Below are 24,982 nucleotides of genomic sequence, written 5' to 3'. Positions count from 1 at the left end.
TTAGCCTTCAAGCACAAAGTCATAGAGATTGCCCCACAGACACACTAACACTGCAAGCGCAGAGTTCACATTGCGTCACACCACGAGTGTGTGCGTGTTTGTGTGGTGCTCCATGACAAGTACATTAAAGAGTGTGCAATAATACTCTGATATTAAGCGTTATCAATTTAATAAACTATACTGATCACTAGTTAATTTGACGGCAGTTTTGAGCTCATGATGAAAACACTTAACCTATTACTGCACCAAAAGCCGCACTGCAGTAGCTTTGTGTGTGTGTCTCTCTCTCGCTCTCGCTCTCTCCGTCTCTCTCTCTCTGTCTCTCACTTATTTTTCCTTCTTTTGCTCCCCCTGCTGTATCTGAATGTCTTCCATCTAAACCACCTTTTATCCCATCCTCCTGTTATCCCAGGTAACCTCCCTTACTATCTCCCTTCTGCTGCCTCTGACGATGAATCCTTCTATTTAGCAGAGAAGGATGAGGATTGTCCCCAAAAAAAAGTGTGCATCTGTATGAGTCATTGCGTATGTGTGTGTGTGTGTGTATTTGTGGCGGAAGGAGACTGAGAGGGGGTGTGTAAGGAGGTGAAGAGCATTGCGTCATTGGGGGTGTGTTGAGGAGGAGGGCTGAGCCGGCTGTCAGTCAGTGACGCCAGTGGAACACGTGCGTCGGCTATGGCTGGGAAGACGTTGTGCAGTGGTTATCTGGCTGTAGGCGAGAGGAGCTAGGAACAGCCGCAGCTCCCCGTCGCCGACGGGCTGACCGAAGGAGTGCATGTCTGTGTGTGAGTGTGTGTGTGTATGTGTGTGAGTGTGTGTGTGTGAGTGTGTGAGTGAGGGAGTCTGGGACTGCGTGCATGTAGATGCTGCATGAGCTGCAACCGCAGCTGCTACTGCCGGTAGTGAATAATGCAGACAGGGGAACGGAGTTTGGATAGCATGCAGGGAGCCAGATTAATAATGCATCGTGCCGGTTACGAGCTCTGCATTAGTTAGTTTTTCTTTAACCTGTAGCTGCCTACTATCTGCCTGCCCGGCTCTCTGACTCCTCACCTGCCTTTTTGCCTGCCTCACGAGCCTTTTGACACAGCTGGCGGACTGTCTGACTTTACTCACAAAATGTCTCACTACCATTTCATCAAATGTTGTAAGTACCCATTGAGCTGCTGTTATTTGCGTGTGTCGGTGTACTTCTGCATGCCTTAGTCATAGGTGTGTGTGCCCTTTCTATCAGCACTTTTTCCAATGAATTCAGGTTATCATGCTGTTGGAGTGGACATGCTTAGAAATTCTGCTCATTTGCTGCAGACACAGCAGCCTAAACTTCAAATGGGAAGTGTGTGTGTGTGTGTGTGTGTGTGTGTGTGTGTGTGTGTGTGTGTGTGTGTGTGTGTGTGTGTGTGTGTGTGTGTGTGTGTGTGTGTGTGTGTGTGTGTGTGTGTGTGTGTGTGTGTGTGTGTGTGTGTGTGTGTGTGTGTGTGTGTGTGTGTGTGTGTTGGAGCTCACTGCAGAAAGCTGCTGCAGATGTGTGAAGTTGACCGGTGAATGCGGCAGGTAGCCGCAAAAGGGAAAAAAGAAATGGAGCGACAAAGATGCAGAACCCACAAGCATCTGGCATGTCCTTAACACAGTGACAGACTGACGGGGAGAGAAAGTCATTTCCGAGAGAGAAGGACAGATGGAGGGAAACTGAGGGTGATTTAGAGGAGCAGTGGGAAGATGGAGGGAATGGCAGAATTGGAAAATGGAAAGGAGGTGAGGATGGGGTGATTGACATATCAAGAATGCAGCCAAGTATCTGAAAGAGTGATGAGCAGCCTGAGCGAGGAGTGGAAGAGGGAGATGACAGTGTTTGAGCAGTAATGGAAAGGAAGAAGAGAGAATGAAAGAGAGGAGATAAGTGAACGATATTATAGAGGTGATGCAGGCTGTCAAAGTCTCTGCTCCACTCTCAGAGCACTACCTGTCTCTCCCCTTCATCCCTTGCGTCTTCATACGCTGCATATTTATAGTGTTTCCAGTTTGCATCCTGTGTGTGTACATTTGTGCACATGTCTGTGTGGGCTATTTTCTAATTTACAAGCTCCTGCAGTGCAGTCAGTGATATTAGCTGGAGCCATGTACAGGCGCGCTCTACATTCAATCAATAACTGATAGCCTGGAGACAGGATAGGAGGGGAAGGAGGCTCATGCTTTTTATCCCCATCCCTCCGTCTCACCACTCTCTCCCTCGGATTCATTCAGCCCTGATTCCCATTAAACCCGCTGTCCTTCCCAACTCTCATTCACATTCCATCTATTTGTCCACAGCCATTCATCACACTGGAGACACTGCCAGTGATATTTCACGTGGCCACTTGGTGCAAGCAACATTTATTTCCCAATGCATTGTTTGTTCACAACAAACTCGTTAAAAAAAAAGAAGAAAAAAAAAAAGAACTTGTCTGTTGTGAATTTGCATATTATTTCAGCGCGGAACAGAAACATTCCTCTTATTTTTCCCTATTGATGTTTGATGTTTCCATGTAAGAGAAAGAAAGAAAATCTCCAGAAAACAAAGAAATGCTCCTGGGAATATTCAGCTAATCCAATCAGTGTCCTAACACACCATTCAGTCTCTTTGTATACAGTCGGCTGAAGCAAAGCATGAAAGATGAATATTTTAGTGATATATCACCTGATCTGAAGTCTCGTATATATTATTGTGCTGTTCACCTCATGGCACACATTATTTTAATTAGTATGATTGATTTGATCCAGTTAGGAAAATGCATTCACTAACAAAATGCCATTTTAACTTCAGACCTGTAATGCACAGTATATTATTTCGCAATCTCTCATATATCTGTCGTCTACATCCTGCACTTTAACGTCCTGTATGTGACTCATGTCCTCTACCGTCTGTCATCCTATGTGACGTCTATCATGTGCCGTCAGCTGGCGGGTTCATGGGACTGCAGCCTTGAATGTAAGTTCAATAGATGGTGTGTAAAGGTGACAGAGCGAAGGATATGAGCAGCCAGAGAGAATCAAACATAGGACTGTCACAATGAGGGCACAGACGGAGGCAGCATTCATCGTATTTTCATTTTATGGGACTGAACTGGCTCAGTTCCTGTGTTTTAGCTCTGCTTTTTACATTTGGTGACATGATTTCTCTTAGTCTTGCACATTTGTCACTTCTCCTCATCTTTTCACAGTTTACCACCAAGCTGTCAAGACAAACACAAAGTGTGAGGAAGAAGATGTGAAAATGTTTCATCCTTGTTTAAACTAGTGTGCTTGAATCATTCAGGGTTTTCTTTTTTTCTTTTTTTTTTAAGTTTTATGTCAATGTTTTGAGAATTTTAACAGTCGGTTTATGGAAGAGACTAGTTGGGTTTGGATTTGTCACTGCTGATACAAGTTTATGACTTTTGTGATAATGATTTATTCCTGCTTACTATGAGTGAAGTCAGCGTTACAATCTGGACACGTCACCAGTCCATCGTAGGGCAAACACAGAGACAGAGACAGACAACCACACACACTCGCATTCACATATTAGCCTGTGAGAGAAACCTGAAGAGTATGCAGAAAACACAGACTCTAACCGAGGATAATCTCAATGTAAATCAATTTAATCAGAAATGATCAACAAATCGAGGAAAAACAGCCATGACGGCGTCTCAAAGACAATTTCACGAGTCTTTTCTCCTACTTGAACCAGTGCGTTTTGTCTTGCAATGCAAGTTTGCGCCACAAAATGGTGTATTTACTCAGTCAAAGCTCGAGGAATAGTCAACACAATCGCTGATCCTCTTGGCGACTACACAGTCTTGTCGTCTACGATAAGCAGGAAATCACCACATACCCACTGAACCCAACCTGGAGCGCTGCAATACCAACAAAAAAAGCCCAATCAAAACTGAAAAAGCCAGGCACAGATCAGACTGATACTGGAGTGACTCATCACCACCCCCTAATGTTCAACAGAGGGATGATTAAAAACATCTCTATAGTGTCCCTTTAATCCAGGAAATGACTTTGCAGATCCATTGGTGTTGAAACTACCTCATGAGGTGCAGCTCAGGTTTGTTAGAATTCAATCACTTAAAATCTGATTTCTTCTTCTACTAATCTTTTGCACTCACAATAATCATTTCGAGAAAATTGTGTTTGTTGAATTGTGTTCAGCTTATTGCCTTCGAGGTAAAACAAGCTTTGGTCCTGATGTTGTGGATTTTCTTCATTCTGAAACGAAACTCTATTACTATATTCGAGATTGATTTGAACTTCTTATATCACATTACCACAAGTGCTTTGTATTATAGATGATGGAATAAGTCATATTATAAGTAGTATTTGGAGGTATTTATACTTTCATAAGTATTGCACGTACAATTTACTCTACTTCACTACTTTCCAAAGCATATGTTTCTAGCTATAGAATATATGCTTGTCTACTTTTTTGTATGTGTGAGAAGATATTTCAAAGATGTGTTGTATTTTATTCAGGTAAATTGAACTGAATGCTGGCTATTGATAAAAAAAAAATATATATATATATACTTATACTTTGAAGATCTCCATTGTCTTGAATGCACTTTCTTAATGTTTGATATAAGTTTCACATCAAATCTTCCCTTTAAGACAATTGATACCAATGACCTGGAGGTCTACATAGATATACTTTAAGAATCTTTTTAGACAATACTTTCACTTGCATTTGGGTCCAATTTCAAGCAATTTGCAAATAACTACATACTTTCAGGACACTTTTTGCCTCTGAATAGACTAGAAGACTAAATACAAATCAGAGTTGCTTCTACAATTGATATATGAAAAAAGTACTGTTGGAAAAAAGGTGTGGACAGGCAAGGTGCAATAGTTTCAGGGAAAAAAAAAAAGCAATAACAGCAGCCTGGGGATGCTGGGCCGATGAAAAATGAATTGCTGTGATATTAGAAAAGGCAGTGGATTGGCTGTGTTTATATGTGTGTGTGTGTCTGCTTAACTGGCCGCCAAGTTCCCAAAATATACAGTTGAAGCACCTGGCATGAACAATATAAAAATGACCCCTCCTTCCCCCTCCTGTCTGGAACCTGAATACAAAAGAACAGTTTTTTTTTTAATGTTGAACCAGAGCAGATGGCTCTGATGCATTGTGCAGGAGGTGTGTGTGTGTGTGTGTGTGTGTGTGTGTGTGTGTGTGTGTGTGTGTGTGTGTGTGTGTGTGTGTGTGTGGCAAACCAGGGTGGGGGGGGGGGCAGGTGTTTGAATGAATGTGTTGTATATCAAACAAACAAAAAAAAAGACATAAAAACACAGAAGCTCCTTTTCTATTTGGATGTCTTTGTATTTGCCTGATAAAGATCTCGTCCAAACGTTCCCACACTTCCCGGAGATAAGAAACAGCTGTATAAAGTCAATTCAAAGTAGCAACAGTACACTTTTGTCCGTTGGGAGACTGTTGAGGACACCTTTTACTGTGGGGTTTATCAACGGTAACGCTTCTCAAAGCTCTGCATTCAACATTCACACTCATGGCAGTACGTCTTGTAGATGGCAGACATGGAGCCTGTTTTACATGCACTTTATAAATATGATTATTATCTGATTATTGGGGATATTGGATGATACACGTGATCATGCAAACAGCATAATGTGGAGATTTTTACCAGATAACACCAGTTTTCTGATTAAGATAAACTTGATAGACACGCCTGGATTATCTAGCAATACTCTGATGTCTCTGGGCATGTGTCCCCGTTAATCTGATCTTTTTTCTTTTTACCCTTTTACATCTTCTACATGTGGAAAAGAGAATCTTTGAAAACAGATGTGATGTAGTCAGAATGTGGGTCGAACATAAATTACGACAAAGATGACGTGTAGCCTCGGAAAGACCCCCAAGATCTACTTCAGGATTGAGGAGGAGACAAATTTTATGTTTTAATGAATAATGAAAACCCTCAATTAGCTCCCACGTTAGGACAGCTAATGTGAACATTGTGGGCATAGATTTGTTTCACAAGACAAGTATGTACATCCTCCGAAAGAAATGTGGCAATAATATGAAAGATAGAACCCAGGGTTTTTTCAATTATTTAATTTCTGAAGTGCATCTAAACATCTGATTATTACCATCATCTGATTAATCCCTCTTTTCATATTTTTTTTTTTTACGATCTTTAAACAAGCTCAGTGTAAAACAAAAAATTATGCAAATCTTTAATTAATTCATCTGTGGAGGTGGAGGTATATTATAAAAGAATTAAGCTGGAGGAAAACTAATGTGTCTTATGATATAAATCTGATACCACAGAGACAGATGGTCAGCAACAGATAAGCTTATACCCCTGGGAAAAATTCAAATGGAAACAGTTTGTCAGTCACTGCTGTTTTCTGTGAAGGGTGTCTTGAGATTTTAGTTGAGTGTGTCTACACTTTATTTCTTGATGTCATCTTGGATTCGGCACCCAATTCTGTCGTCTCACTTGCCAGACAACCTCTGACAGCTTGTGGGAAAAGACACTGATTTTCATTCATTTCAAAGCTCGACTGAAGCGTGCAGTTTCAAAGTTTTATGCTTATATATTGTTGGTGCTATTTCAAAAATCTCCCGTATCTCTGTAGCCTTTCTCCACATTGTCTTTCGGCTTTTCAGCTGCGAGCTCACAGTGTCTAAATTTGCTTTTAAGATCGGAGACGATTTGTTTGTGTTTCACCACAACTCACCAACCTTACAAAACTCTGCTGCTTTTATCACCGTGCCAGTGCGACCGCTGTCGTGACACTGTTGTAATGATAGTTTGCCTTTGCCCAAAGCCATCTCTCTGATGCCCATTAATATTAAACCACACAGGGTTTTTTTTTTTTCTTTCGCCTAAACACTCGCTTACTCTCACCGGTCTGACCTTTAAAAAATTTAATTAAATCAGTCACAGTCTGATACAGGAATATTTTAAAAGACGATGAAGTGAGAAGCGCACAAAATGTTTCCAAATGTCGACGGATAAAAACAATGTCTGATTGATCATCCAAAAAGTGAAAAGGGGACTTGATAGACAATACAAAAGACAAAGGGGGCTCCAAGGAGGTCAGAATAACATTAAAACAGGCACACAAGGAGCAGAAAAGCTGAGTTTGATAAAAGAAAGGATGAGATATAGAGACAGCGGGGCCAAACTGACAGGAGCTGGTGAGTCACAGTGAAGAAAAAACACACGCGAAAAATAAAACCAGACCCTGTCTCTGCTAAGACATCCTCAACTTCATATTGTGCTCGTCCTCCGGGCTGGCTGTGCCCTGATTTTGTCAAATTGTCAGGGCCATCATTGCCACATTACACACACGTACACACACGTACACAGACACAGACACAATTCTTTAGCTTTGCTAACTTAACTTTGAACTTAAACCTCCTCCACTAAGCTTTTTTTTTTGTTTTTCTTCTTTAAAATGTGCGTTTGTCCTCATTCCTTGTGCACCTGCTGCACAACCGCTGTACGTCTTAATCATCCACGCAGACCATAATAGGTTCAGCAGCTGCCTTGTGATGAGATCTGTTTGGCTAAGTTCCGCAGAGAGGCTGAGCGATTATGCACAGTCAGGAGAATTGCTACACTGGGACAAGAGAAAGAACACATAAAATGCAGTGATGCCTTACTCAACCCACCCTTGGGCTAAACAGACAGAAGATATCCTCCACAGTAAATATGCTACATGACGGCCTGCACACAGCTGAGCAAACTGCTGTCAAAGATATACATGCATAGAACTACAATAAAGTTCCACCTGCAGGCGAAGCTGATGCCTTAGCATGTTTTATTTTATGATTTTGTGAAAGGTGCAACATGTAATGCCAGTTTGAAACTGTGGGTGGCAGCACTGCTGTGTCCGAACTATTCCAGCTCTGACAGTTTTATTTGGCATTATATGTTGAAGAAGGAGATTGACGAAGCAAAAGCAAAGTGGATGTGTTTCTTCCCATTGCACAATATGCTGATATCTTTAATATCGCGTTGACAATTGTTTCTTCACAATTTGTTGATTATTTGAGGATTATTTTAGGCTGAAAATAAGGCCTATTGTACCTTTAACGCTTTGTCATAATGGATGAAATACTATTAAATGCCATGGTTGTACAGATTCAAACAGACAGGTGCTATCAGAGACTGAACCACAATAAGAATCTGTCATTTGTATTATGCAGCTGTGTCATGTCCTATCATGAAACATAATAATTAATTTTCTGTCTCTCTCTTTTCGCTCTGCTAGGTTGTTTCCAGCTATGTAATGTCTTTCGCCAAAACATGGAGATAGACCAGTGTTTGCTGGAGTCTCTTCCCATTGGCCAGCGCCAGCGGCTTGTCCGGAGGATGCGCTGTGACCAAATCCGGGCGTACTACGAGAGGGAAAAGAGCCTTCAGCGTCAGCAAGGGCCAATAAAGGTCCGAGCCACGTCCACCCACCGCAAGAAGCCCCACGTCCGCTTCAGCCCTGCTGATGTTTTACAGGACGCCATCATTCACCATGATGACAAAGAAGGTGAGTGGATGTGAGAAATTAAAGGAAAAGTCGGTGGGCAAAAAGGACATGTACACAGTGAGCACCGAAAGAAGAGGATTTTTACAATGCTGACCGATGACACAGACTGTGGCAACACATGCAGCTGCAGAGGGAGAAATTGGTGTTGCTCACCAGAGGTCACACGATTTGTTCTGCTGCAAAAGTGCCCACTTGAACAGAGTGAGGTGTCTGTCCTCATGCAAACAACTGAGAAAAATACCTTAGCAGAGGTGATATTGTCAGATGCCGGGATGTTGGGAAAAAAACAACTATAATTTCCACAAAATGAATGTCTCTTTTCCTTTGACTCTGCATAAAACAAGCCCCCCCCCCCCCCCCCCCCCCCCCCCCCCCCGCCACCTACTCTGTTCAGTGACAACTGGAGAGAGGGCGGAAATAAAAAAATAAAGGCTAAAAATATGGGATACATCCACTTACTTGGCTGTTAGACCTGGCTGGCATAGCTTTAAAGATGATGAAACATTGCATTATTTCAGCTTTCATTTTGTGTTTCCAAATTTGCAACGTCACCACAAGTAAAAGCGACAAAACACACATCAGCATGTTAGAATCTTTTCCCGACTGCAAAAATGCTGGGCATCACTTCAGCCATTCAAGACTTTGTGTTTTAAATGTTTGGAAGCTTGCCAATACCACTTGAAGGAAGTCTGGTGTTAAAACGTAAAATCTTAGCAGTCAAAACAACGTGCTCATGAGGAATTGAAAATGGTGAAGGGTCATGACTTAAGCTTGGCAGTGTAATTTTAACTGCTGTTTGTCAAAAAGTGTGAATGTCTATGTAGGATTTTATGTCTGAGAGTCCAGTGCATCTGCAATATCTTATCTATTGTTGGATCCATCTATTGTTCCTCGGAATAATCGATTGTCGACTTGGATTGTAAGTAAGATTGCAGCCTACTCTCCTTGAATTTTTCACTGAATCAGCACACGTTATAGTGTCGTCCCATTTTACACTAAATGACATTGATTTCCGCCAAAACTCCCCATCCTTTACGTTTATGACAGCCATTTGCCAATCAGCTCCCCGGCTGTCCAGACGCATTCCTGCCAGCCGACCAGCAGTCTTTGCAGGTTGCTGTGTTAATCTTTGCTCTCTGGCAGCCAGTGAGATTCAGCCGGGGTCTGTGGGAGCAGCTGGTATCCCATCGCAACAGCAAGGCTGAAAACAGGGTTCCTTGGCTTGGCATGAATTAGATATCCTTCTGCCTAATCGCCCAACCCTTCACCATGGTCTCTGGCTTTGCTTTGTGGAAGCCTCCTGACCTTTTGGTGGTGATCAAGGCAAGAATTGGATCTACATTAAACAAAACAGTGAACCAGGGTACAGATGTGTTTTTTTTTTTTTTTTACATGAGGCCTAGATCCTCTTCTAAATGATCAATAGACTGCTTGAAACTGTCCATCCCGTTCACGCTGGCCCGTCTTGTTCCTATTACTTGATTTCTGTCTCTTTCTCCAAAACACTTGGGCACATTGCCACTTGCTACATCTTGACAAAGCTTCTTAAGTATTCTTCAGTGGTCCTGGTACTCTGAGTGATGACAGTTTGTTCACTCTTGCTGCTTGAGTTGGCTTTCTTCCTCTTTTATGAAGAGTGATAGGATTTACCAGAGGCTAGGACCGTCCCGAGAGTAATGTGGGAGCATTTCGCTATCTTTTCCCCTTACTACTAAAAAGAAATGTCTACCAGCGCATCTCGCACCGAGAGCCAAGGGATTGATCTAGGGGATGGTGGGAGTTATAACTAATGGACATCGCCTGTATAACCCTGTCTTATGCCAGGAAAGCCTACTGCAACAGAAATACTGAACTAGAGTGTGTTGTGATTTCTTTTCTGATAATTGGCTAATTTTAGAATTTAAATCATTTAAATCAAAGCTGTAGTGGGAAAGGCTTGCAGAAACGAGTCGGTCAATCTCTTGATTAATTTAGACTTTTCACAGTATTGTCTTTAAATATTTATGTCATAGATTCCTTCTCGACTGAAATGCAAAACGAGACTGACACATGGTGTCGAAAAAGCAAAAGAGGCCAAGAAAACTGACAATTGGTATTAAATAAATCTCAAAGTAATGATAGGCATCTCAAATGAATTTATTGTTAATGACCAAAGATGGTGAGAATTTCTGAGAAAAAAATATGCAAATGTGTCTTTGTAAAGAATAAATTGTTGCTGTATATGTAAAGGTGAACAATAAAGCGTATAATAAGGCCTGGAGAGGATATAGCAGGAATGAATACAGAGAATGTAATACAGTAAAGGAAAGAGTCTATGCTGCCCTAATGATTGAATACAGAGTAGCAGAGTCAAAATTCATAGAAGGTGCAGAAACAATCAGTCACAGAAAAGTCATCTGCACAGTCTTTCTTGTATGAGAAAGGATGAAAGAGAAAGCGATGAAGAGCAGCAATGAGGAAGAGTAACCATAGTGAGAGATGCAACGGGTTAGAGAGGCTATTGCAGCGTTAAGGTAACAAAATGAAAATAGCGCACAACCGTCCTGCCAGGTTGTGGTGCCATACAACTGTCTTCTGCAAACATCTGGCTCACTTTCATGTTGACGCTTCCTTGCAATTGTTTTCCCAAACCAATCCCTTCATTAAAGTGGGATTCAAGTAGTAGGACGGCACCTGTTGTCTCTGTAACTATTAATATTTTCAATATTTATGATGGCTTCACTTTCACCAGAATAATTCCACCAGTGCCATTTTGTTTTCGTCAGCACAAGTTAACCCCCCCAAAAAACTTTATATCTGGGCTGCATGCGGCAGTATCTGGAGAAGACACACACAGGCACGTTAGAACATGCAGACTTCACAAAGAAAAGCCCGGTTGGCCTGCAGATCTTAACATACATGTTCTATTAAGTGAGTTCAGTTGAATTTAAGATGGCCCTTTGAATTAATCGGATGCTAATTAAACATCTGTTAATACCTGTCTGACCTCTAACCACCACGTAATTACTACTGTTGAGGTATAACTCACTGTGCATTTGTGTACAATTAAGCGTACCCATTAAAACTAAACCCTCATTAGGAAGAGTGTTGCAGTATCCTGGAGATTATATCCTAAGTGCTATATTTAGTTTCAGTACTGTAATGGGTCTAATCTTTTTTCTCTAAAACAGTGCTCTGCTCTTTCACATCCCTGTGAGAATATGCAAAGTATACAGAAAGGCCCTCGGGCCCAAACATTTCAACTGGTTTCTTTGAGCTGTGTGGCAAGAACACTCACCACCACGGCATTGTAAAGCTTTCTTCTCTACTTGCCAGATCTTAGTGTTAATGATAAACAGTATTTCTTCTGGAAGCATGGTGGTGTAGTGGTTAGACAACATTTGATAATAGGACCTGATCTTTCAAAGGTGAAGGGTAGTGTTCCTGCCCACTCAGGGAATTTGATTCATAGAATTTTTAATCAATAAGAATCCTGATTAAAATAGACTGCTTCCAACAAACATTGCAATAGGAGGAAAAAACATTCCTGCTGAAATGATCAGCTATAGACGAAAGAATAACTTGTATGAAATGTGCACGTTCTCCCTGGGACTCATGCTTCTTAGCACAGACTAAAGACATGCACATGAGCTCAACTGGTGACTCTAGACTGGCTGTAGGTGTAAGAGTGTGTGTGGGTGATTGTCTGTCAGTGTTCGACCTGTGATGGATGAGTGACCTGTCCGGGGTGTACCCCGTCCTTCGCCTTGTGTTAGCTGGAATTGGCTTCAGCCAATCGCAACCGTAACTTGGATGAAGCCGGGATGGAAGATGGATGGATTTTTTTTTTTCTTCTTCTTCCGTGCTTGTGTTGCACTGTGTGAACTTCACAGAAAGGTAATTACTTCCTGGAGTGTGTCTGAATGGCTGGCTTTTCATGATTGATCAATCTGTATGGATTCATCATGCAGCCACAGCGCAGGGACTCGCACTGTAATCACTTCTCCGCAGTGAATGAGTGAAAGACGAAGAGGTATGCGCAGCGTTATGCAGAGTAATATGACTTAAAAATTGAAACCAGAGGAAATAGGAGAGATAGAAAATGGAGTGCCGGCGGAATACACTGATGTTTCTTTGCAGTAAACCCTGCTGGGTTTAAAGGCGTGTCAACCACCTGCCACGTGTGTGACAGATCGGGGTCTTGGCCCACGGACGTGACAGCAAGAGATGTCATGATATCTTACGCTACAGTTCAATTCAAGACTTCATGACTTGCCTTTAATGTGACGCACGTCATCAGACGGTGCCTTGAAATGTTGCGGCGACAGTGGTCTTTATCAGTCGGTTTGAAAATTTAACTTTTTCATTCATTCGATGACGCGTCAATGTTCCTTTGGAGGTTTGGCTGCACGGACGAACACGACATGGAGCCAAAGATGTGAGAGAGGATGAGAAATATAAGTACTCTGTGAACTCGTTTCCTGGCGGAGGTCTACACTACTCTGTGTGAAACTGAAATTGAATTCAGACGTTACCCACTATGTTTGAGTATTTTAATTAACATTTCACAGAGGAGGAGAAGTGTGTAACAACACTTTTCCCCCCAGATATGGCCAGCCCAGAAAACTGATTAAAACACTTTCATATTCACTTTGCAGCCCCAATTTCATTTTACTGCATGCAAACAAGGAGTTGCATTTTCCTTCTTAGTCTGTAACCTTGTTTTTAAATGAGCTCTTAACTACCTGATGGGAAAAAAGAGTGGTTAGTGCTCTTGCCTCACAGTGTGAGCATGCTCAGTTCAAGTTTGTATATTGCCCTTAGGTGTGAATGTGTGTGACTGTCTGTCTCTGTGTTTGTCCTATGTCTACCTTCTTCCTATAGTCAGCTGGGATCAGTTCCAGCCCTTCATGACCCTTTTTTGAATAAAGCAGTCAAGAAGATCAATGGACTTATTCATAAACTTAATCAACAACTGATAGACTGAAAGAAACAGTACATGTTCTTGTGCATTGGAAGAACTGTGATGGGCTGGTGACCTGTACAGGGTGTACATTGCCTTTGGGCATAGTCCCCTGGGATCAAGTCCATCCCTCCAGGATCTTAAGTTGGGTAAAATGGTACAGAAAGTAGATCTATGGTTAAAGTAATTTGTGTCTGTTTAATCTGTAAAATAGTGTGGTTTGTGGCTTCTAGGTGTCTATTTACCTTATATTTTAGGTACTTGACTGCTTGTATAAAAATGCATCACCCCCCTGGTGTGGTGGCGTATTTGACATTGTTACAGGAACTAAAAAATCCATAAAATGACATTGTCTTCAAACTAGTGAGTAGGAGAAGCCGTTTTTCATGTTACAGAACTCATTGTTGAGATAATATGAGTTCAGCGTTAGGCATTATTGCAAAAAAAACCTTCAGCGTGCCTTTTTCTCATCAAGATTGAAACAATGGAAAAGCGTTAAAGCTCATTTCAGAAACATAGCACAGGGAGGTGAGACAGTCCTCGTGCCGATGATTGTATGATAACGCCTGTATAAAAATGAGGGCTTTGAACAGGAGCTCATGGGGGGATTCCAAAGAATTAGGCCTAACATGTGGCGATTACTCGTAGTTGCTATATTGGTTATATTGGCAATACCGCTGCAAGTGATGTTATACAATACATGTAGTACTGGGATTTGATCAGATTCATAGAATATCATGGTCCAGTAAGATAAAAGGAAGGCAGAGATTTGAAGAGCGAAAGGCAAGGAAAGTACATTTGATCTTGTGCCACAGCTGAAGAAGTATTTGTTGTGAGCTTTATATCTGGCTATAGAAATTCATGTTATGAAGAATAACATTGTGTTTACATATGGCTTGCTGGGAAGGTTAGTCATATTGAGGGGCATTGAGTATATCGGAACAGACTTTTGCTGAGTCACAAAGTGCACTTAACATTAATGTTCTGTGAGCACTAAAAAAGTGGTGAGACACTAACATGGACGAATGGCAGCAGGGATTTATTTCTATTCTAGCAAGAAGGTGGTTTGTCAGATCTATAAAAGTTAGCAATTTAGGTTTTATGCAACATTTGTAATATACAAATCCTTCATATTTCTATCACCATTGGCAGGCGGAGTGAACACTGATGATCTCTTTTATTGTGCCACCATTCATTGGGTGGGCTGCATTAAAGGCTGGTCCTTGTAGGATGCTGCAGGAGTCAGTGCTGTCGCTATAGAAAGGCATTACGATACTGAGTGGATCAAAGTTTGTTATGCATTTGGCTCATTAGATCAAAGTGGCCATGCCAACCTCTCTTTACCACCATCAGTGTAATGAGCGGTTTTCCTGTGCATCACTTACTTGGGCAACACATTCCACAGCCTTGCAGGGTCATTTAGACATTTTGGACAATTTTCTGCTGGTATTCAGAAGATCCTTCTTGTCATGTGGATTCCACATTGATTTATACCACCTCTCTCAGCTTTGTCATGTGCACTCCTAACAAAACGGTATTCCTTGATGACTGGCATCTTTCAAAAGGCTCACGCATCCTGCCACAGAGCTAAAATGCTCAGTTTAAGGCATTGACTTTCCTCGATGTCAATGCATACAAGCATCTGAGGGATGTGCTATATAATCTAGTCTGATCAATTTGGACCTAACTCCACCGCATGCAGGATTTAAAGGATCTGCTGCTAACATCTTGGTGGTAGATACCAAAGCACACTATCAGGGGCTCAGTGTAGTCGACAGCTGGACAGGTCAGGTCAGGAGAGGAACATACACAATATTAGGAAGGTAGTCATAATGTTATGGCTGATTTGTGGATATTGCAATTTGAATGAAGCAGTAAAGTCGTTCCATATTACATTGATATAGACGGTGATAAATGCAAAGGCAGTAACGCATCAAGACTGTGGTTCCCGATAAATCTCTCTCTGGCGGTCTATACCTGATTTAGGTTTCCCTCTTATCCTCTCATGCTCTCTGCTTTCCCCTCAACCAGCTCCTATCTCGTTGCCATGGAAACTCCACATATGTCTCCAACAGCTGTTTTGCAATTTTCCAGCAAATGACAGCCGACTCTGCTTTGCGCTCACTCCTATTTCCCTTCTGATAGACATGCCATACACACGCACGCACGAACATGCGCGCGCACACACACACACACACACACACACACACACACACACACACACACACACACACACACACACACACACACACACACACACACAATATAGGTAGAACACAAACATAGATTTTAACAAACCATATTTCCATTATTTTACTCACAGCTTCAAGCACATGTATTTTCAGCTACTCCCTTTCACATCGTTTGCCAGAATCACTCATTGCAATTTGCACCATAAACGTATGTAATTATTTTGCCCAGTTGCTCTTCCTCCCACAATAAGAACTCAAAAACGTGTTCCCCACTTTCAATACGGGCACCGCAACCCGTTGCATACTGCACATGTAAAGCATTGTCTAGAATTTTGGTCCCGAAAAGGTTGGTTGAACCCTTTAAAGGAGACATATCATGCTTTTAAATCCTTCCTTTTTACATATAAATCATACAGTTGTGGTCTATACAACGCGAAACTGCAATGCTTGGGTCTGAATTTCTCATTATTAGAGCTCCACAGGCCCCTTTTCAACCCCTTTTCTGATGCGCTTCTGAGAGCAACTCGTTTTGGGGCGGTCTCTTCAAATGCAAATGACACACTTCATACCCTGCCTCCTCTCCAGGTTGCAGAGGTGACACTCGGTTCAACGTCACCCTGTTCGGCCATCTTTGTAGTTTGATAGAACAGATACAATTATCTAGCGGCGCAGAAACTTTATATTCACACATTATTTACAAAATGTCAACAACGGAAGATTTGTCCATCCAGCCATACATGTTGGAGCCAGAGTCGGACCCGGCGGAGCGAGATGAAAATGACGATGATGCACCTTCAGAACAACGTCTTCATATGGATGTAACGCAATGGTGTTTTACTATATTTACACTAACTTCTCCATCCATGCCCACTACTACAATACTGCCTGTATTACAACGACTATTTAACACAGAAGTTACATTATAATCTAAAACGAGCACACAGCGCTAACATATGAAGACGGTGCAACTGCTAATGCTAACAAAACAATGACAGGGACGTCTTATCATCACACTTTTTAGCGTTATATACAGCTTACCGAAGTGCTCTGTTCGTCGTCTCCATAGATAGAAGGAACTGACCGCTCAATCAGACGAAGTCTTTCGGCAAATCCTTCTTTATACTGGCGGAGGTTGCTGAAGCAGTCGTCCTTAAAGTGATTCGCGCACACAAAAATGACCTTACCCACAGATGTGGGTACATTTCTGTGAAAAATAAAACTCAACCAGGCACTTCGAAAAGGTTCTGATGCTGGGAGACGGTGTAACGAAGCTTGTGGGTTACTACATCCAACAACCGAACATTTCGACTTATCCTCTCGTAACTTCGGTTGGACTACAAAATCGCAGCGAGAAACAAAAATGGCGGATTGCTCGAAATGTCGATGTCCTAATTTGGCAGTTCCGCTGAGAATACTGTGACGTCATTGTTCAAAAAACGTAATAGAGAATAGAAAAATCGAAACCGATCGCAAAATATGACCAAAACAGAATATAAAGATATCAACGGAGCACCTGAAGAGACTACTTTGAACTTTTCTGTACTTCTAAACACTCTAAATATACAACAAAATGCATTTAAGGGCTAAAAAAGTGGATTTAGCATGATATGTCCCCTTTAAGTGCACTAGGAACATCTAGCGTATAACCAAACACCAACTGTCATATAAAGATTTAACCTGGAAAGAAAATGACTGTTGTTGCAGTGGGGCACACATATACCTGAGCCTTTGTAAATTATTCAGTGAACATAAATATCTATGATTTATATCCAAGACTCCTTTACAGCAAAGATAAACCTTTTCGTTCCTCTCTGCAAAACTACAAGACCACACAATAATATCAGGTAATGCTGCCTTTTCTTCGAGATCAACGCTGCATTACAACAAAACTGCCTATTTTAGATTAATAAAATATCATATCAGCCCAACAGTACAAGAGAATAACAGTTTGGGAGCTCCACACAACAGCTTCAGAGCTTGAAACAAGGAACATATGTCATGCACCCTGGTTTAGTTTGACACATGACTTTCTCTCATTGTGGTAAAATCCTTTCTCTGGCATGCCTGTTTGATTTATAGAATTATTGAGAAGTAATTCACACCACTGTCAAGCTATGATTTGAAATGTTAACGCCATTCATCTTTCACCATCCGTCTTCGCTTGCTGACATGTTATCCAGTCTCATACAATCTTTCATGGGGTCTCGTTCTCAAAAGATGAAGGGCAACAGTCGCCAGTTCTTGCTCTGTGCAAAACTGCACTTCATTGCATGACTTTTTAAATCAAATCTGAGCTTCAAGGTTATGAATGTTCTTCCAAGTATGATTTTTTTTTATTGGTTGCTTCTTTGATGATTTGTTCAACAGGGGCGTGGATACATAAAGAGGGAATATTTCACTGAAAAGATTGTAACTTTAAAAGATACTTGATTTGGCTTGCTTGGATGTTGTCTTAGTTTGATTTAAAATTTTGAAAGAATGTTCAGATATCTTTAAGGCCTGCGGCACAGATCGACTCCAGCCAACCACAACCATGAACTGGATAAAGCGATATAGAAGATGGATGGATTCCTACCATCTCTCCAGCATGCAGGATGAATATTTCAAAGGAAAAGGCAAAGGCCAAGCCTTTTTGGAAATGAAGTAATTACTAATGCTTTAAGTAAATGGACTTTGTCATCACTTTAGCAGTCTCAAATTGCTTTACATGATCAGTCACACGCACACATAAAGACACATCTATGGTTGTGGCTGCCGAACAATTTTGATAATTTTTGGGTTCAGTGTCGTGCCCAACAGCATTGACTTATTATTATAGTGAAATGGGGGAGCAAAACTGGACGGTGACCTGCTGGGCCACGACCATATATAAATATACGATATGCAAAAACGGTTTTGATGAACTTGTTGATAATGTTAATGATATGAGGTCTTTGAGGGTTTTGGCCGAGGTTGAAGAAGCAGACGTCCACAGGTTCAAATTGCCCTTGACTCCCACCAGCTATCGTGGCAGCTCACTGCTCCTGGTATGTGTAGTTAAGGCTAACTATCGATGGCTTAAATGCAGAGCAGTAATTTCCCTAAGAGGATCAATAGGGTATGTTTTCCTTTCTGCAGATACAGTATATTGCTAAAAATGCAGAACTAACCAGCTCAGGAAGTCTTTCAGTCATGCCCTTTTTTTCCAGTTTTTATAAATTAATCTTCCCTCTTTTTATTATTTATTTTTCTTGTTTTATTTCGAGGCATTTATTTGTTCTTTTTGGGGTACATACATTCTAATTGTATGCCTAATATTCCTGGCATGCCTAATTTGGCATGCTTCTGACCGATGCAAATACCAACTGGAAACAGCTGTCATTCTTGAGGAATCTACTTATGGCACAACAGTGGTATTGATTTCTAATGGCCATATTGTCAAACATTTTTTCTCTTTAACCGCTCAGCTGTCAATATGCCCCTCTTGACCCCTCGACCTCTCTTTACACTCATTCAATAATGTGCCATAAAACTCAAGCCGGTTCCTCAATCAAAGCCCGACAACAAGCTCTGAGAGAAGTGCAGTTTTACAGAAAAGAGAGAATCTCGACTAGTAGAGACCAATCTTTAGATTATAGTTTACAAAGCAAATGAGACACATTGCATATGTTGCTCTGTGACATAAAGCTTACAAGACAAGAAAGCAGAGCATTATGCATTAACTTGTCTCATCAGGTTATTTTCTTTTTTTCTGTTAACCATTTAAAGGCCATTAACTGCTGACAGCTATTAGAAGACAGTGTCTGGCCTGTTTGGTGTACGTGCAGGTGAAAATCCTTTAAGCTGAGCGTGGGCAACCTGTCATGAATTAAACAATATTGCTGAGAATTACAGAAGTGTACATAATGAAGACCAACAGTTTCTTGAACATTAACATGTGATGCTTAAATATGGTTATAATATCCATCCGTTCCTCAATCTGGTCTTTATACTACTTGATCCCACATAGGGAAGCTGAGTCCAGGGTAACAGGGACTATATGTGAAGACAGGGTCCTTCACAAGAAAAAAGCAAAGAGACAAACAACACACACTCATTCACCCCTAAAGAAAACCTACACACTCCAACGTAGACTCGAACAAGAACATTCTTGAAATGTGGCTGGAGTGATAATCACTACCTGCCTGTGCTACCCCTCTATTGATATCACAAGTGAAATAAAAATCATATTGTCAGTAAATGTATTATCTTCTATATGATTTATGGCATATATAAAATGTCCTTGGTGTATTTCAGGTAAAATGTACCATACTAATGCCCAGTGGCATGTGTTTTGAATCACACAAAAGGCCATTTGGTATTTGATCATCATGTAGATGTTGGTGTAACAGCTGTAGCTTAAGGTTGATGTGTCACAAGATTAGAGAGCCTCTCATTGTAGTTATCATTGAGACTTGAAGAGGTGTTGATTTTTAAATATGTCTCTCAGTCATCTAGACTATTGTGTTTATGTATTCCAGATGGCTACATATACTGTTACATTCCTGTTATTTTTATGCCGGGTGTACATTGGTGGATTGTTTGACCACTTCATGTGTATATGTGTTGAGATAAAAACCAGGATTACCAACATCCGCTGCTTTGAAGTGCTGAATCAGTGTGGGTTGCTGAGGTTATTTAAGTACGTCTGCCTGAACGAATTGACCTCATGGGGATGATCAGCATGGCTTTTTTCCTATAGAAATACAATGCTTCCTTGTCTTCAGGGCCATTGCTTTTTCTCTAATGTGATTTTGATGTGTATACGTGTCTGCATGCGCTGTGTGGGGAAAGGTTGTCTGGCTTTTGCTGGTTGTCTTGCTGCGTCCATCTATCCATCTTGTGCTGTCAGGGCCACTGGAATCACATATATGCAGACCTCAGAACTCCTTCTCTGCCACTACTCTCTGACACTTGTTTTTCCATTACTCTCTATTTATCTGTCCATCTCACTTTGTCACTGTCTTGTGCTGTGTTTGCTTGCATTCTGACGCAAACGCATCAAATGTATAGTGAAATCATGGCAATCTTCGCCAGCCTTCTGCTGTCTCCTCATCTGCTAATGCTCAGATCTGTTTGTATTGCTTGTGTCTTCTTCAGTACATTTGTGTGAGTGTGTTACTGGGTTGTGCCGCTCACTGGAGCTCACGGTGTCTGATGGGATAGTGTATAAACCTGATGGCTTTCTGACCTGCTGCTGAAGCAAGGAGGTCCCAAGCACGCTCTCAGTCGTAAAACTGATCCACCCTGACACAGCAAGGACAGTCAGAGGACACTTGACACATATTGCTTGTGATAGTGAGTGGCACAATTCAGTGCGTGCCTGTGTCTAATGTGGTGTGTGTGTGTCTGCGTCATGCCTTAAGCACACTGTCTGTTTATACAGCAGGTGTTGACATATGGATGTTTATTGTGTTGCAGTGTTGCGTCTCCTGAAAGACGGAGCTGATCCCAACACTTCACTTCCCTCGGGGGGATCCTTGTTGCATCTGGTAAGATATAACCAAACTGCTTTTGATAAACTATAAATTGACATTGACTTTTTCACCAGATTTCTACCTCCTGCGCTTAAATATAACTTAAACCAAATGACAGCTAAATCCCCAAATACTTGGTTATCATTAGTCTACACTGCATGATGCTGTCCCTCATATTTTTTACATGCTGACTTTCAAATAACCCATCTCCATATCTTTATTATTAGCAATTTTCTAGTTTCCCAGTGGCAATACAAGGGTGTAATTATCCCCACTGCTGCACAGTACATTTTCTCTTTGCATACGATAATTATGCCAAATGCATCAAGCCACTCATGTGTGTTGTTCATAATTATCAATGCTTTTGAGATTACACTGTTCTGTAAACAACAATAAGGTGATGACTGATTCTGTGTCCTGCAGTGCGCCCGCCATGACAATGTGTTTGCAGCGGAGCTTCTGATTGAGCGAGGCCTGAATGTCAACCTGCAGGACGAAGACCAGTGGACGGCTCTGCATGTAGCGTGTGTGTGTGACCATGCAGACGTGGTGCTTCTTCTGCTGCTGGTGAGAATCACACTTGACAATGTGATTAAGGAGTGTCACAGACAGTGCTGCAGTCCCACAACTCTGAATATGCGAGGACGGCCTATTACTGGGACCAGTATGTTGGAACTGCTACATGTACATGTTTCACTTTGAACTCGTTGTGAAATATTTGTTTTATTCACACCAGAGATTCAGTCTCAGTGGAACAGATTCCATAGATGATCAAGCATGCATTGTGTAGGATCTGCAACATGACTTTCTATTCACTTGGAAGCACAGCCAGGTCTCTAAAAATAAAAGTATTTAGGAATTCTGCACGAGTGTGATATCAAAGAGAGAGCCTATTCTGTGGAGGCTGTCTTGACAAGAGCTGCAGTTGCACTGATTAGGCCCATAATGAGAGTGGTGCCAGCTGCAGGGGAGGGTATGCACATCCAACCCAGTGACTCAGTGGGCCGGGCCTGCTCGGTTGGCATTGATTACACCCAGGGAGGCTCGATTGGAGTCGTGAGCTCCGGAGGAACCTGTGCAGCCTGGTTCTGCTGATTGGGTCCTGAGTGATTGCTGTCGACTGTCTGTGGGGCTGGAAAGAGACACTCCTGAGAGGAAGGATATGTTTGAAGAGCTCCCAGGCAAACAGTGCATAAAACCAACATGTCAGCCCATGCATAGTGCATACTGTTGGACTGTCGGGGTCTCGTGTGCCGCACGTCGGCCTATTTGCATGTGCTCCGAAAGATTCAAGCTGGCTGCCTGGTTTGTATGGGTGTGATAGGGATATGCCAAATGGAATTTACTGCAGTGAGTAATGCTTTCATGATGGGGTGCGCCATGACTGAGGGAAAGAGATTTACTATTGCTCCCAGGAAGGCAGTAACTAAGTGTATCCCATTTACTACCGAGTCAGAACTAGTTCCCACTAAATTAGGCCATATTGACACAAACTCAACTCTGTTAGCAGAGAGCAGGGTGTGAGGAGAACATTTTCTCAGAAATTCAAAATATGATTCGTTGCTAATAAAATCAACCATTGTCACAACATTTTGTGATAGTGAAGGTCTCTTTATTTGACTCTGTGTCTGCTCTTTTATGCAAGCATAGCCTTGTGTACTCGAGGACGAAACAAACCCTTCAATTTTCTTTCATTGTATCCAAAGCAAGTGTATTTGGTTTGTGAAAGGAAACCTCAGGGCTCTTCCTGTCCCCCCGGGGTAAAAATAGCTTCAGTCAAGCCATATTTCCGATTGAGATGCAATATCCCTTTTCTTCTCTTCATTCATTATAACACCCATTTCCTCTTCGACGCGCCCTGCCAGTGCCCAGTCTTCCTGCTCCTTTTTCAAGCTGCTGCATCATCAGAGCTTAAGTGGGAGATCTCTGAATGTACTGCGTTTACATTTTAATGAGATGCGGAACAGTGGTGTTGCTGGAGGAGCTTGGCTGGCACTCTTATCTTTGATTGGCACAGGAAGGAATAGCGCTGTTAATATGTACTAATCTGTTGTGTCCTACCCCACATCTCTTTTTCCCACCCCCTCTCTCCTTGTCCTCTGCCTCTGTGTCCTTGATTTCCTGCCTACAGTTTCTACACAAAGGAGCAGAATTTGCTGACAGAGATGTTACCAAGCTTGTCTTGTAGGGAAAGCAGCAGTGGGGCGGGGGCTGATGAGACGTCTGGGTGCATCTGCTGCCCTTCATCCGGATTGGAGCTAATGTTAATTCTCTTATCTCTTGCCTCCAAACAGCAGGCGAGCCGGCCTTTTCTAAACTCTGTCATTCCCAAAACATTCCACAACCCAATCCTAGTTTCCAGCTTCATGTTTATGGAGACACTGGCTGGATTAACTGGCCATTTAGTAGATAGATTGCTGCACATCTAAAGACCACATGACAGGGAGCTGTTGTCTTTTCATATGCTGCTACAAAAATACAAAAAGTTAATAAAACAGTGGTGTGTAAGGTGATTAATCAGTTGTTAGTGTTCCAATTTATACAGTGTGACTGAGCTCTATACTTTTTCCGTTCCCAATATGATATATCAGTTGGAAAGCTTCAACCATACTGTCCTTACAGAGCAGAACAGAAGCTATTACCTTTCCACTGACCTCCCATTTACTTGGGAATCGTGCCCTCATTAACCCTGGAATTGATTCAGTCCTCCTGACAGCAGCATGAAACATGTCCTACTCTACATCAAGTCTAAACATATTAGCCACTTATGCCTGATTATTTTTGCCGCAGGGCGGGATACAATTTATGACCTCCGCATGGTAATTAAAAGCACTTTACCAGACCAGACAAAACATACATTTTTAACTTTACATAAAGCACAACTTAAAGAACAACAGTTATCTTGGTCTTGCATCTGATTTTGTCAGTGTTCCATCATCAGATTAAGTTTTGGAGTATTTTATAACAAAGCCATGGCTTCGTGATCACATGGCAGCATGTCAAGTTAATCGAATCAGGTGAACTGCAGTTGGTCATATGACTTGGAAAATCCACTTGGAAATCCAAGTGGCTTTATGAGTATAACAGGACATATGAGTGGCAGATGATTCCTGCCTGGACAAATGAGAATCTATGGAGTCGCATGAAAACATCGGGAAGTATCAGCTGTATGCAAACCCCCATTTCCTTAGTGTTTTCAGATTTTTGGGCTTCTTTTATTTGTCTTGCTGACTCTTCTTTTATTATGACCTTTTCTTAGTTCTTTCTAAGATGTTAGCTTCATTAGCTCTAAGACAGAAAACACTGTCAACACAAAAATGTCCCCCCCCCCCCCCGTCCTCCAGTTAAAAATCCAGCAGAGTTGTGGAGCTGACCCAGTTTCCGTGCTTGTACATGATGAATTTAAAACTCTTGAACTTTGAGTCCTTTGAAGTTAAATGACTAACAGTAAGCCCCTTGCTTCTGTAAACTGCACTTCACATCAGTTGGACTCTTTTTTTGGGGGGGTGGGTGTGGGGTTGGGGGGTATGTGCCATCGGTAACGTAGCTTTCCCCATTCCAATGGTGAGTCACACAATTGTTATGCACCCCTGTTTAAATATGTTTCAAGTCCTAAACTGACACTTTATGCAATACTTGTTAAAACAATGCAGTGAATGCTCAATTCAGTTTAGCAATTTGGTCTCATTGCTGTGGCTCATATCTGTGTTTGTGGTGTTTTATATATTGATAGAAAAGATGTGACTAATTTATTCTGTTATCAGGCTTTACGAGTATTTGATGTGCAGCATAAACAGCACATTGTTTTGAAAGAAAGTATT

General features: G+C 41.7%; 1 protein-coding gene across 1 annotated transcript in view; it reads left to right on the top strand.

The window, feature by feature from the left end:
- Positions 1-1,119: 1,119 nt before the first annotated feature.
- The window catches only part of myo16 (myosin XVI), a gene marked incomplete at both ends in the record, with an annotated part of 92,905 nt that continues 69,042 nt past the window's right edge, over positions 1,120-24,982 (top strand). Inside the window, 4 exons of the mRNA XM_080478118.1 lie at positions 1,120-1,147; positions 8,263-8,532; positions 21,106-21,176; positions 21,585-21,728. Of these exons, the coding sequence (XP_080334244.1) occupies positions 1,120-1,147; positions 8,263-8,532; positions 21,106-21,176; positions 21,585-21,728 (513 nt within the window). The remainder of the gene's footprint in view (positions 1,148-8,262; positions 8,533-21,105; positions 21,177-21,584; positions 21,729-24,982) is intronic.

The sequence above is a fragment of the Lipophrys pholis genome (assembly GCF_963383615.2).
Source record: "Lipophrys pholis genome assembly, chromosome: 13".
Lineage (NCBI taxonomy): Eukaryota > Metazoa > Chordata > Actinopteri > Blenniiformes > Blenniidae > Lipophrys > Lipophrys pholis.
The sequence above is the reverse complement of the archived record's forward strand: the minus strand, read 5'-3'. Positions and strand labels throughout refer to the sequence as shown.